At 38.9% G+C, this 14040-nt stretch overlaps 1 protein-coding gene across 3 annotated transcripts; it reads right to left on the bottom strand.

The window, feature by feature from the left end:
• Nucleotides 1-2747: 2747 nt before the first annotated feature.
• Nucleotides 2748-13451, bottom strand: agtr2 (angiotensin II receptor, type 2). Of its 3 annotated transcripts, XM_035411581.1 has the most exons (4): nucleotides 9892-13451; nucleotides 9184-9228; nucleotides 7948-8113; nucleotides 2748-5299 (listed from the first exon to the last, which is right to left on the bottom strand). In XM_035411581.1, the coding sequence occupies exon 4, from the start codon at nucleotides 5286-5288 to the stop codon at nucleotides 4134-4136; it is 1155 nt and encodes a 384-aa protein (XP_035267472.1). In that variant the 5' UTR covers nucleotides 5289-5299; nucleotides 7948-8113; nucleotides 9184-9228; nucleotides 9892-13451; the 3' UTR covers nucleotides 2748-4133. The 3 variants fall into 3 exon arrangements, with proteins under 3 accessions (XP_035267472.1, XP_035267471.1, XP_035267473.1); XM_035411580.1 differs by lacking the exons at nucleotides 9184-9228; nucleotides 9892-13451 and adding an exon at nucleotides 5733-5763 and having other exon boundaries at nucleotides 7948-8208; XM_035411582.1 differs by lacking the exons at nucleotides 9184-9228; nucleotides 9892-13451 and adding an exon at nucleotides 5745-5763 and having other exon boundaries at nucleotides 7948-8208.
• Nucleotides 13452-14040: the final 589 nt, after the last annotated feature.

Here is a 14040-nt window from a genome sequence, read left to right as displayed (position 1 = left end):
TGCAATAATACAAGAGACAGAATTCTTATTTCAAACATTTTAGGGCATATACTGTAGGGTGATGTTGTTGGGGGGGGGGGGGGGGGGGGGGGTCATAGGTCTTTACCACAAACTTTGAGCCAGGCCAAGCAAGCTGGCTGCTCTGATGTATGTCAGAAAATACATGACACATTTGGATGAAACATTAGCCTCTCTCTGGGCTGTCAGACTTTGGCTGGACTCGGTCCAGAGGAATCAGAACCCTCGGCGTGGATCCAGAGAGAGACTTGTGCTCTCCCAAGATGGAAACAACCTTGTGCTGAGCCTCTGAGCTCCACCTTTGCTGCTGTAAGTGCCACAGCAGAGGTGTTTTGATGGCACATGATAAACTAGCCCTGCCATGGAGGAGGGGTGTATGTGTCTGGCATTCACACTCCTAACCAGCTCATGCTGTCTGTCACAGGCTTCGCCGCGTGATTATTGGTGATTATCAGTTTATGAATATTTGTCACCCCCTAGTGGAGGACTTGGCTAGTTCAAGGTTAGAACGAGTTCCGAAGAAAACATGCTCCCAAAAAACTCATGTCTAAATGAACCTCGTGATATTTGAGTTTTCAACAAAATCCAATCAGTATGCAGAAATAAAATGAAAATTATAAAATAATATTTTAAACAAATAGTCTTTGTTCCATGTTGGAAATAGGACCTCTTGATTTAGGCCTTACAAAGAACACCAGTCAACATGCAAAGCTGGAAAACAAAAACAATCACACACTGATGATGACCAAGTGCTATAGTAGCCTACTTGGCTGGTGAAAGTAAATCAGCTCTAATGTAAACCAGACTGCATGAAACCTGTAATCAGAATTTATTTCATAAGTGCTTTTTTTCCCCAAGTGCTTGTTCGCAAACCAACTAAAAAGCCCACCTTTGCAAGAGGAAATAGATATCAGTTGCAGATTAATATAAAAAAGCATGGAGGTTTTATGGGAATCAATTTTTATTTGTAAACATACATGTATTGCAATTAGTAAGTAGTCATTTTTTAAATAAATAGGCAACGCAATGTTACTTAAGAAAAAATGTACGGGAGAAAAGATAAAGACAATAGCGGTAAATTACCAAGACAATATATGACACAATTCATTTTCTGTTAATATTGCACTGTCCATTTAAATTCAGTGAGTAGCCCAAATGGTAACTGACTAAAAAAGTTTTTCTTGCAAGGGCATGCTGGCTCTCCACATTTTTAATTGCACATTTAGCTTGACCTGTGTAGAATTTTTTTCGATTGCATATTTGTCTAGGAATTCATTTGGGTGGATGAATTCCTAGACAAATGACCAGATCCTTATCCTGGTCATGCACTGAGCAACCTGGTTTAAAAATCCAGCCAACATCAGAACTTCATTGTGATGGACATTTTAGTGCTGCGTACACTTTTTTTCTGCAAGGTAATCAGGTTAGAGGCATGATTGTGAAACTACAGATACCAATTTATATTAATTTATCTCACATCACCTTTTTTGTTTGTTACTGTCAGTCTAGCAAATGAGTTATGTGCCTTATTTACAGCACTTTGTCACTCAGGGCTGTTCCTGTCTTCCACGGCACATTAAAAAGTTTTTTTTTTCTTTTCAATGAATACTGAGTGACAATGTGCTGTCCCAGAAGATGAAAGATTTGCTACAAGAAATATACAATAAAGAAATGAATGTAATGTTTTATGATTAGTCATGCTAGGCATTGTTTGTTTATTTGATTATCAAAATATGCAGCTGTGGATGCTATCATCTGATATCAAAAGATACATTTGGTTTGTGTTCCCATTTAGAGATTTTTTAAATCATATGTTAATCAAACTTTCTTCCTACTTTGAACTATTTGTTATATTTCTGTGTGTGTGTGCGTGCATGCGTGTGTGCGTGTGCATGTGTGTGTGCGTGTGTGTGTGTGTGACTGGGTAAAGCAACTATGTAGGGAGGGGACAGCCAGTCGCTTCAAGTTTGAGGAATGTCGAGATTTGGCTGGGCTAGATGATCAATTATAGGTCTGGTGGAGCTGTTCCAGTCACAGCTCTGCACACTATTAGTGTGCAGTATTGTGTACACTACAATATCTCTCCCTGAGGTGTGAAATACTGGCTTCACTTTTGTTTGTAAAATGTAAAACAGGTGTCATAATAACATTTCTAGAAGAGTCAGACTGAGTTTGTAAGTTACACAAAAGTGACAGTCAAATATGTGCCAAAAGTGGTTTGAAGGCAGACCTGCTTCATCAGATGAAATAATGTGGGACAGAATTAGCATACATTATTAATGGCTGTAGATCTCTACAGTATGTAGAAAATATGACTGTTATATAACAGGAAAAGAAAGTATCGCTGTTGACACCTCTGCTGAACTGAAGTATATGAAATAAACATTTAAAATGATACGTTTTTTTTCTGCTTCAGCTCTTGTGTTAAACATGTCTGAAATGTCTGAAACATTTTAAAATAATCAATCAAAAAAAAAAAAAAAATATATATATATATATATATATATATATATATATATATATATATATATATATGTGCGCTATTCCATGTTCCATGGCCAGACTGCAGAACAGTGAGTATGTATTTAATACTTTTATATGAATAATATTTCCAATATTCTAAGGGCCTAAATGAAATGACACAATTTCAACATTTGTGTAGATTATAATTAATTTCTTTACTACTCTATTTATTTAGAACTGATGTTCAGTATGAACGTAATAGGGCATACAACATATTTTCCCCTTTTATTAATGCACTGTAGTTACACCTTGTTCACACTGCAACAACAAACTGTATATTGGTATTAGTAGTGTCAGTAGTAGCACAAGCAGAACTGCATTTTAAATGCTAAAGCACTGTCAAAAGAAAGCCTTATTCCATAGGTTCTAAAAAAAAATGAGGAGAGGGATATATCACTCAGAAGATTGCAAAACCTAATATGAGTCTTCCAGGGTGACACATATTTGACTATAGGAAGGAATTTTTTGGGGAGGAGGGTTTAAGTCTGCAGGGCATTCTCTGTCATATCATCCAATGTCAGCTCATCTTGCTGATCAGGTGCCTGGCACCTGCTCCAGCAGCATAGACACACAGTGCAGTAAATGTATAGCCATGGTAATGAGGAAAAGCAGCTTCTGCCTTTTCAGCAGGTTCATTTCCCAGGTGAAGCACTAATGCGATGCCCTTGGCTAATCTGAATTGCTTCAGTAAAACCAGGTGTTTCAATGGATTGTTTGTACAACTCAGAATCAGAAGCTATAGAATTAACAGTGGCTGTGTACCCATTTGTAATATAGAGAACATGATGGAGGCACATCATCACTATTTGAGAATATAATTTATCGACAGTACAGTTCCAAGCGTATGTCATATACCTACACAAATATTTTTTGCCCAAAGTTATAATGATGGTACTCAGAAAACATGAATATGAATTTTGGCCCTGAATAAAAAGACATAAATAATATTACAGTTGTCTTCCATGACTTTTTTGATAAATATTGTTGGAATGTGAGGGAGTACTCCAAACATAATCCAGCTGCTCTGTCAGAACAAATAGGAGGAATTAAACATTTCCATGTTATAAAACAGACCTTCATGACAGGCAGAAGTGAAGTGTGTAGTACCGTAATAAAGAAATGAGATACAGAATTTAGCTGTCACACATGAGTTACAATGAGTTGCGAGTAGAAAAATACAAGTTTTATGTTGCCTGTTCTTTAATTGCATCCATTTAAAAGTGCACTTTAAATAAAATTATATTTTATACCATATATAGCTTTTTGTTTATATAAAGTGATACAAAACTAACAGAAAATTAAGTTTTCAGCAAGGCGATGAAACACTTTTTCCAAAGGAGAACCACAACAACATGAAAGTGAACTGCTGCCATACAAATGTGGTTATGGCTGCTGAAAATACCCAGAACAATGTATCATCCACAAGGCAACAAGGTAAATGTCCATCTCTCTCTCTCTCTCTCTCTCTCTCTCAATGATTGATATGGACAGTACTGTTGAAACAATCAGCTTTAAGAGCCCTGATTTTATAAGTCACAGCCCCTCTGCAAAGTCAATGAAGGGAAACTATCCATTAACGTTAATGGGAGCCACTAGGGGGCACTGTGCTGTCCCAAATTCTCCAGAGGGCCCAGGTCCTTCAAGTCGCTAAGTTTCCTGGAGAAAGAGCTGAGCCGCGTGCTGATCGAGCCCCTCTTCTGCAGTAGGCTGGACGTCCGGGCCTTGTACAGGCTGCCCAGCTGTTCACGGAAGTGGTTGCCCACGAAGCAGTAGAGGATGGGGTTGATGGCGCTGTTGGAGAAGCCCAAGCATAGCGTGAAGGGGAGCGCTGCCTCGATGGTCCGCCGCATCCAGCAGGGCACGGCAGCCCCAAGCCTGGCCAGGGTGTCCAGGAAGGTGAGCACGTGGAAGGGGAACCAACAGACAAAGAAGGCCAGGACCACGGCCACCACCACCTTTAGAACCCGGTCCAGGTTCTTGGTGCTGTTATCCAGGCCTGGGGAGGTGAGGAGGTGCTTGCCAATGCTGCAGTAGCAGCTAGCAATGATGGAGAAGGGCAAGAGGAAGCCTAGAATGTTCTTCATCAAGCTCAGGCCCGTGTCCCAGGAGGTCGTGGGGTACAGGATGGCACAGACCATCACATCGATCTGCTTCACGTACAAGGTGCCCCGGAACACCACCGTGGGCAGCGTGGGGACGCAGGCCGCCACCCACACCACGCAGCTGATTGCCCGTGCCCGGCATAAGCTCCTGCTGCCCTGCGACTGGAAGGGGTAGACGATGGCCAAGTAGCGGTCTACACTCATGCAGGTAATGAAAAAGATGCTGGCATACAGGTTGAGGGAGAGCAGGCCTCCGCACACCTTGCACATGAGCGAGCCGAACACCCAGTTGTAGTCAAAGGAGTAGTAGACAGCCCAGAAGGGGAGGCTGAGGAGGAAGAGCAGGTCAGATAGGGCCAGGCTCAGCATGTAGGTGTTGGCCACAGTCCTGCGGCTCGCCTTCTGGCACAGAACGTACACCACCAGCCCATTGCCAACGAAGCCCAGGATGAAGATAATGCTGTAGATGGCTGGAACAAGCTTGTTCTGGTGCTCGAAGGCCTGAACATGCGGACACGACTGATTGGCTTCACCATCCTCCAATGACACGTTTTCTCCGTTTCCAGAGAGGCTGTCCAGGAGCATCATTGCCATTGTGACAGTTTGATCCCCCGTTGGCTGAGGGGTGGTGAAGTCCATTTTCATACCAGTAAATACTGCACCAAACAACAGAGAAACAATTAGTTAGGCTACCAGAGTAGGGTTGTCATCGGGGAGCTGAAAATGTATTCAGAAGATTGTGGGTTTAGTTACTCTGAAGTTATGTATTCAGAAGATTGTGGGTTTAGTTACTCTGATACCCATGAAGGTGAATTGTCATAAATACATTCAGCAAAGTACTGCATTTTCTAAAGTCAATATGGATCACTTGCATCAGATGAGTGCCATCAAGGAAAACTGCATGAATCAAAAAGATAAATAATATGAGAAATATGGCCCCTGCTTTCTATTCAATATTCCTATTTAACTCAATATTTTTTTTGAGGGGTTATACACCAGTCACTCAGTATCATCTAATGCATGAATTCATATATATTCATCATGTAGATAAAAGTTAGACAACAGCAAGAAATTAGTTGGAAATCGCACCTGAAAGCTTACCAAATGTCGGAGCGATTGCCTGGAAAGAGACATGGCACAGGGCCACAGGCACACATTAATTTCTGAATTCCTATGCCCAGGAGACTGTTCTGTTTCTCATGGAAACCATTTACTCTTACATATCTGTTGTGTTATCCCACAAAAACAGCAATAAAAGTCAGTTTAACCCCACAGTGTTCGTTACTCTTGAGAGTGGTCCAACATGAGAAAATGTTCCTTTCACGCACATTAATTTAATGGCTCCCTCTGCAGACGCAAGCCAATGTCCATCTGGTTGCATTTAATGTAGGAGGATATGGATAAAAACTTGTGGTTGGTTGGTGAGGAGTGGGCACAGAGTCAATATCTCCACTCATCTTAGCGGGGGAAACAGGAGTAACCCAATTATTTTGATTTGTATATTTATACAGTAACTCAGACAACAATCATTTTTGCCAGCCCTTGTCATAAGCAATGCATTTTTAACTCATCAGAAACATATCAGTCTTTAGCACAGCACTTCGAGTTATGTAGTCACAAAATGCAGCATAGTTTAAAAATTTTAAGTTTTCAGTAAGTACTATATGAAGAATTTACAGTCATTTTGCCAGAACTACTAGTACAGGTTATTTAGGGTTATGTCAGGACATTTGGTAGCTTTTTTTCACCCTTTCTGTCACGTGAAAACCCACATAAACCTTGCCTGTCAAATAACAATGATTAATTCACAACTGCCTAATTACATTTTAAAACACTGTGGTAGTTTGAGTGATAATTCTGTCTTTGAGATAAGATTACATATCCCTGTACTACATCTGGGAGCTGTAGGCTTGCAAAAATTTTCAGCTCTCCAGACACACATGCATACACACACACATGCGCACACACATGCACACACACACAATACATACACACACAACCCCCCCCCCCACACACACACACACACTCACATAGAGGTGCACACATACAAATGGGAAATTTCCGCAATAAATTCTTTCACCATCAAAACATGTTACAGTATGTTACATTAGCATGTCTGTTAGAAATTAGTTTAACTAGGGTTTGAAAGTAATACATTGTTTAAGTTACTGAAATAATGTTTATTTTACAGTTGAATTGGATCATTCCATAGTTAATTTCTCAGAGATAAGAAGTCACAATTATTTGCACTAAAGCACTAAATAAAACAAACTAATAAGCAATGCAAGAATGCAACTTATTCCCATCTTCGCACCATAAATTTTGATTTTGTTTCAACTCCTTGTGTTTTAATTTCTGTAAAACATGCTGCAAATGTATGAAGTTTATTATAATAATAATAATAATAATAATAATAATAATTATTATTATTATTATTATTTCTGTTATTGTTGTTATATTAAGTGATAATAATAATAATAATAATAATTATTATTATTATTATTACTATTATTATTCTTCTTATTATTATTATTATTACTGTTATTGTTATTGTTATTATTATTATTATACAGCTGTCATACATTTGCAGCTCAATATGTTTTACAAAGAAAAAAATGAAGTGTATGGTGAAACAGAACAGAGAGGGGAATGCACAATACATAAACCAAAGTAAAAGCATAAAGCCACTTTAAAATGATATTTAAAACATAAAGGTAAAACATAATTTAATAGTAATACTGTTAGTTCTAGAGTTGATTTTTCTCATGATCATCAATGGTAGTAATAATAGTGGTTAACGCAATGCAGTGATGCTAGTACCCGTAGCAATAAAGGTGTCTTTTAAATAAATTTAAAAAATAATAATTTTTTGTAATCTATGCCTTCAACAGCCTACATTCAAGATATTCATCTGATCATACAGAAAGGATTATGGGTATTTTTCCCTTTTTACAACAAAAAAGCTATTCTGAGGAGTACAATCTATTTTGCAAATGGCTCATTGACAATCAGTTGCATCACTGATGTCGCAATATAGCCTGCATTAAATCACATATAGTCTCATGCATGTGCTAAACTAAATGGCCATTTCTTGCCCATAGTAAGAAGTTCATCACTGACCAGCTCAGAGATTTTTTTCCTCAGTGCAGTTAAAAGAGTTGCCCATCATCGCAACCGTGTGCAATGCAAGATGACAGTGAGAGACAGAACACGATGCATGATCATTCCAAATAAATTCCATTTCAAAGTTTAGGAAGTACCACAGATATCATATTAATGTGTCAAAACAAAGAGAGTGGCTTACCTCTGATTGAAATCCGCCTCCCAGTTTTCTTTTTTTTTTCTTTCTACAGTCAAGCGCTGGTCCTTATGTCATCGGCTGACTGACAGCAGAGGGACTTCATGTTCTTTCTTTTATTCAGTCAACGGCCCGTGGGGGATTCACCCATGTAAATCAGCAGGCTGGACTCCTGCCAACAGCGGGGCCAAGAGGGCGTCATTTCCCCCAGTCCCCACAGCCCCTGGTCCCCGACCGAAAGGACCCACGTCCACAGCCACCGGTGGACTGCGAGCAGGCGAGTAAACAAAAATCGGATCAAGATGTTGAGTCGACGAAGATCTCTTCACTACTGAGCCCTAGTGTCCAAGCAGAGCTCTGGCTGCTTATGAGCGCGAGGCTACAGCCCAATCTGACTCCACCTCTGTTTCAATAGGGGGGGTGGTCCAAATGTGGCCTATGTGTGAGATGTTTCTTCATTCAAAGCTGGTCAGACATGCCTCCACCACAACCCCACTCTCCAAAATCATAAATAAGTAAATGAATAAAATCCCAATGACACGGGTATTCATTTAAGAAGATGATGTCAGCATTTTGTGGGCGCAGTTAGTGATGGGCATGTAACATTCTGTCTGTTAAGATATGTGAAGTATTTACCCTGGTCAAGGGAAATTATTGACCTAATATACCAAATATTCTGATGTGAAAAAATGATTGGGTTTATCTGGAACGTTCTCAATAAAATGACACTGTTCCGCCAAAGAGAGTACACTTTATATTTCTCACTTCAGATTCGTGTGCATTATAGATTGTAATTAATTTTCAGTTTGCTTTCAAAACCATACGATTGAAAAGGATTCCTCAGGGAAAGTACCTAGTTATTTACATGGTAAATAAATAGCTCCTATAAACAACACAGATTCATAAATATCTGTTGCTTGGAATGTTTTTTTTTTTCTGTACCCAAGGGCTTATTGATGTCAGAACTAAAACAACACACATTTAAATAGAATGTGTATCACTTGCATTTCACAATGGCATGAATTTCCTGGCACAATAACTTAGCGTTACTATAAGAAACAGTACTGAATATCATAAACAAAGAATGGCCAATGGGAGTTGTCCTAAGGATAGAGAAACAAAGGATTCACCAGTTGTCCTCAGGGGAGGGTTCAGGCCCAAGTTTCATATTTTGCTGCAAATCATCTTAGTGCAATGCAAGTGATTCAGAATTAAACTGGATTTCGTTTAAATGAGGATTACCTTAAAGATCAATCAACAGTTCAGAAAGAAGACTTGACTAGGATCCTGGAAGGTTAGACAGGAAAAAAAAATAGGCAATGTGAAAAAATGAAGTGAAATGTGTTTTAAGTAATCCAATGTGCACACGCATATCTGATTTCCAGGTGTTGAGTCAAATACATATTTCTAAGCAAAGTTTTCCTTTTGAATGCCTAACGAAGAGCCCACGAGGACTATTTATGGAATTCATATATGAAATAACAATAGGGAGTTACCAAAGTGTGCCAGTTATTTTTAAACTGCATTGAAATGTGCTTTAAAAAATAACAAACTACACATACACATGCCTCTTTTTGATCTTCATTGCAAATATTGGCCATTGGTCAAAACAGTCTTCACTGGCATTAAATAACTGTGACATTGCATTATGAGCTGTTGTGTGTTTCAATACATTTCACATAATGTGTTTGAGGAAGTTAATTATCTTCATTATAGTAAGAACAGAGGTAATAATGATGATTAATGAACAATTACAGCTGTGAATAGCTTATGTACATCCTGCCATATAAGTTTAAAAGTTCTCTATGGCCTAATGAACTTTCCTTTTAACATAGACTTTTAGGACAGTAAATCATTCTAATTTGAAAAGAAGAATTCAGCTGTTTCATGGAAGTTGGTAGTGGGGCTGAATTTCAACCATACACAAAAGCACCTTATTCAAACCCCCACCGTAATTTGCACTTTACCCGCAGAAGTAGAGTCGCAAAAGTGTGTTCTGGGAGTTGCCATGTTGGCAGCCAGTGAGGCAAACCAGCCATCAATACTTATTTATTCCTGTTTCCTCCTTGGAGAAGCTGCAGAGACACAGGCAAGAGGGTTAAGAAAGTAAGTTGCCAAGTTGCCAGATGGTGGGAACGTTGCTGTGCCGCCCCTGGTATTCCAGACATGCCCTGGAAAGTTCTGTCACCCCAAACGGTGGGCCAGGCTGTGACAGATGAACACGTTCCCTCTCCATTGACCCACAACTGACATTTATGCTTCCAAACAAATTCACAGCAATGGGAAACAGAGAGAGAGAGAGAGAGAGAGAGAGAGAGAGAGATCTCACTAAAAACTTATAACAGATATGATTGGTTTGTTTGTCACCTTATACTCCCTTCGTATGGAACTACATCAGGCATCATGTGTCCTGAATTATCTTATCCTCAAGCATATGCATGAAATCCATGTGGGATTTGTAAACAGTGATAAAATCTTGTGTGGTTCTGTACTGGTTAGACATACTCTACTTAACTTCGAATTCTACTTGGAGTAGAATTTGTCCACCATTTACATGTATCAAATAAATTCTTTTAAAAAAAAAAACTGTTTAGGCACAGTGTACTGTAACTGCAAACTAGTAAAGGAAAAGGAGAAACAAATTGCCTAGGAAACACAATCACGAATATAACAGAAAACATTTTTTTTTTTAATCACAAACCATTATTTGACCAGGAGAATATTTTTCTCTCAGTGACGGTCTGGAGGAAAAAGGTGGGTGGGGACAACAATGAAATGTGCAGCCAATCAGCAGTAATAGTGATGATTTGGTGGCCAGATTGAGAGCATCAATTTTAGGAATGTGACCGTGACTCTGGGGTTAACATCCCTACTGTTTAAGTGCTATGGGATCATTAATGACCACAGTGAGTCAAGGCCTTGGTCTAACCTCTCCTGTGAAATGCATAGCTTAGAGAGCAGTATCCTTATTTTGTTGCTTTGGGATATTGGCTCTTCTCATCAGCCCCACAAACAACTTGTGACATCATCTCAGCTTCCATTCCAAGAATGGAAAAGTCTATGTTCTAAAAACAATATTAGGTTTGAATGCTGTAAATATGTAACTCCTTCCCTATATTCCTTTTAAAGACTCCTCATTCACTGTTGTGATTTCATTTCAAAATGCCTTTTGTTGTTCACCTTACAATCCCATGCTATAAGGTTAGATTCTCACATCTACTGATGCCATGCAAGTCCTTGTGTAATCTCTCTATAATCACAAAAATGAGGAACAAAAAATATGTTGTAAGCAGTTTAAATTCTTTCATATAAAAGTTTTCATATAATGCAAGGCACTCAACCCAATAGAACATGGATAACTACAGTATCTTCACTATAATAAATGTATAAATGCTAAAATACCCCTTTTGGCACATGTTAAGTTTGGGACCGGGACATATTTGAATGTGAGTGATATGGGTGTCATTCATGAAAACATTTTCATCCTCTGAAAATCTAGCAAAAGGTCTAGAGTTGATTCAAAGTGTGGAGTCTTTATTTGAAGTTCCTTGCTGCAGGACAAAAGTATCAATGACAGCAAAGCATAGAAATCAGATTTAATGGATCAGAGACACAGTCAAAACATTGCGTGTGACGAAATAACTGTTTGCCGCGCTGTTAGAAAGCGAGAGCACACTGTTGAGTAAACGATCCTTAGACCACGAAGGGTGACGGCATAGATCAATCCCATAGTGTAAAAAACTGCACCGGCTTATCCACAAGATGAAAACCACTGGTAAGCCTCAGAGGAAAGCTAAGGGGGCTAAAAAAAAGTACATTAAAATAAAATAAAAAACACAGAGTTTTGGAAATAAGTCATGTGGACAGATTGGATGAGTATTAACCTGTATCAAAGTGATGGAAAGAGGGAGGTGTGGAGAGGGAAGGGAGCTGCTCATGATCCAAAGCAGATCATAAGCCCTGTTGAAATTTTTGTTGCGCAAGTGTTAAAGGTGTTATTTATGTGCTCTGGATCGCTCGTTTCATATAAATCAATTTATATTAAACTCATGATAAATTAAATCATTAAAAATATGGTAAAATGATTAAGTGCACAAAAGTTATTTGCACAACAGATATTTGCTCAATCAGTAAACATTTATAGCCTTTATTATGAAAAGAAGCTCATCACCTTTAGATTTTTATTTTTTTCACATTGCTTTCTTTTAACTTTAATGAAAATGTAGATTTTTGAAATATCATTTTTTAAATTAACTCATTGTTGACTTGACAGATTGCTTATCAGGAAAATGTAAATTTTTGACCAATGTTTAGACAAGGTTTTTCCAGTATACACAGCTTTGTAAATTTATACAGCTCTATGTCAGCTCACAACAGACAGCACGAGTTCACAAATAGGCACACATGGAGGGTTGCTGGCAATTAAAGCATTTCATTAAGAATCCTCGCTATAAATATCATTCTGTAGCATTGCTGAGAAGACTATTTACCACCTCAGGAGCAGGCTATGTATAGTATCTTTCAGATATTGAGTATGATTGTCTCTTCTGTGCTATTGTGTACCACATTGCTTTATGACCTCAGCATTTGTTTTCATCATCTTTCAATTCAAGCGTTCTTTTTATCAGCAAATGTTTCTATATATGATAATTATATTTACATGCCAGAGAGGTTGAACGAATATTGTTTTATTTATTTATTTTTTCATTTTTTTCCGCTTATGCACTCAATTTCACAACTAACTTACATTATGTTTCTAGCTCCTCTTCACACAAGGTCATGCAAATTCATGCCCAATATAGTAAACTATATGGTCAATATGTTTTCCCCAGATATGTACTCTCATTTGTTTTTGTTGTTTTGGAATCTTTGCCCTGTTTGTGTCCTTTATCCATTCAGTTATGCTTTGCCACACTTACTGCAGCTAAGAAAGTTCCGGTCATTTATCACCCGGATACTCCAGAGGCTGAGCTTCCTGAGGGAAGTGTGTTAGTATCAAGTGTGTTAATCATTTCTGTCAGTGTGTAATAGTTCAATTAAAGGAAGCTTCTACAAACGTGTCTGATTCGATTTTGGTTTGTTACAAGTGAAACAGGGATGTATTACTGCCCCAACAGTGGGAGTGGAGTTGTACGGCAGGTTGCTCAATCTGACATTATGTGTTTATTTTTATTTCTTTAATGGAAGCGGAAGGACAAAATCAGGAGAAATGTTATAATTTTACTACACTCCCTTTAGGACAGGTTATATTAACAACTAAAAAGGAGACTAAAAATTCCAAATCCAACTTCTGAATGTAAAATTATGTCAACAAAGCATGTGAGCAATTTAAGATACCTTTTCAAGGCTGCTATGGACATGGTAAATCCTTCACAGCACTGTTTAATGTGAAGACTGCCCTAAAGCTGTTCTATGACTGAAGGAACACTGATGGCTATGATGCAGCAGAGAACTTTCCCATTCAAATATGGTGGCTCCACTTCTACTGTGGAGGTCAGTTATGTGTGGGTTTTGAGGGGGGGGGGTGGGGGTGGGGGGGGAGTGCAGGAAACGCTCCCCAGCAACTGATGTTCAGCCCAGATGGCTCAGCCCCCGCTCCCCAACAAATAATTGTCTCTAGAGATTCGGGAAATGCAGTCTCCCCTGCCAGCAAACAGATCTCTCTCCCGCACTATCTCTCTGTTTTTCCTTTATTGTTGATAAGTGAGGCATGTTTGTTTTTCAGCGCAGATTTCACATCTCGATAGCACATTTTACTTCCCTGCGCTGCCGCTCCTCAAAGATCTTTCCTGTACAGTGCACGGGGCAGGCTGCTAAGCTTTGAGAAAGTGTGGCCTAAGCACATGCCTGGCACTCCCTCCAAAAGCCCGCCAATGTCGTGGAGCCTCTGCTGATACAAGGGCACTGCAAAAATAACTCTGCATTTTCCAAAACAGGAGTGCACCGACCTCTTCCTTCCAACTGAAAAGCTTTTCGAGATCTCAGCAAGGATGTGATGCATTGTTTCCACTGGCCGAAAGCATTCAGCACCTTCACATGGTTTATATGAACATTTTTAATGATGCATTCACTTGTTTTTTAAATCAAATTCATATCACT

The sequence above is a fragment of the Anguilla anguilla genome, chromosome 3 (genome assembly GCF_013347855.1).
Source record: "Anguilla anguilla isolate fAngAng1 chromosome 3, fAngAng1.pri, whole genome shotgun sequence".
NCBI lineage: Eukaryota > Metazoa > Chordata > Actinopteri > Anguilliformes > Anguillidae > Anguilla > Anguilla anguilla.
This window is presented reverse-complemented; position numbering and strand designations above follow the sequence as displayed.

What these genes read in the sequence shown, in the direction of transcription:
- agtr2 (XM_035411581.1), bottom strand. Translation starts at nt 5,288, where the DNA reads ATGAAAATGGACTTCACCACCCCTCAGCCAACGGGGGATCAAACTGTC.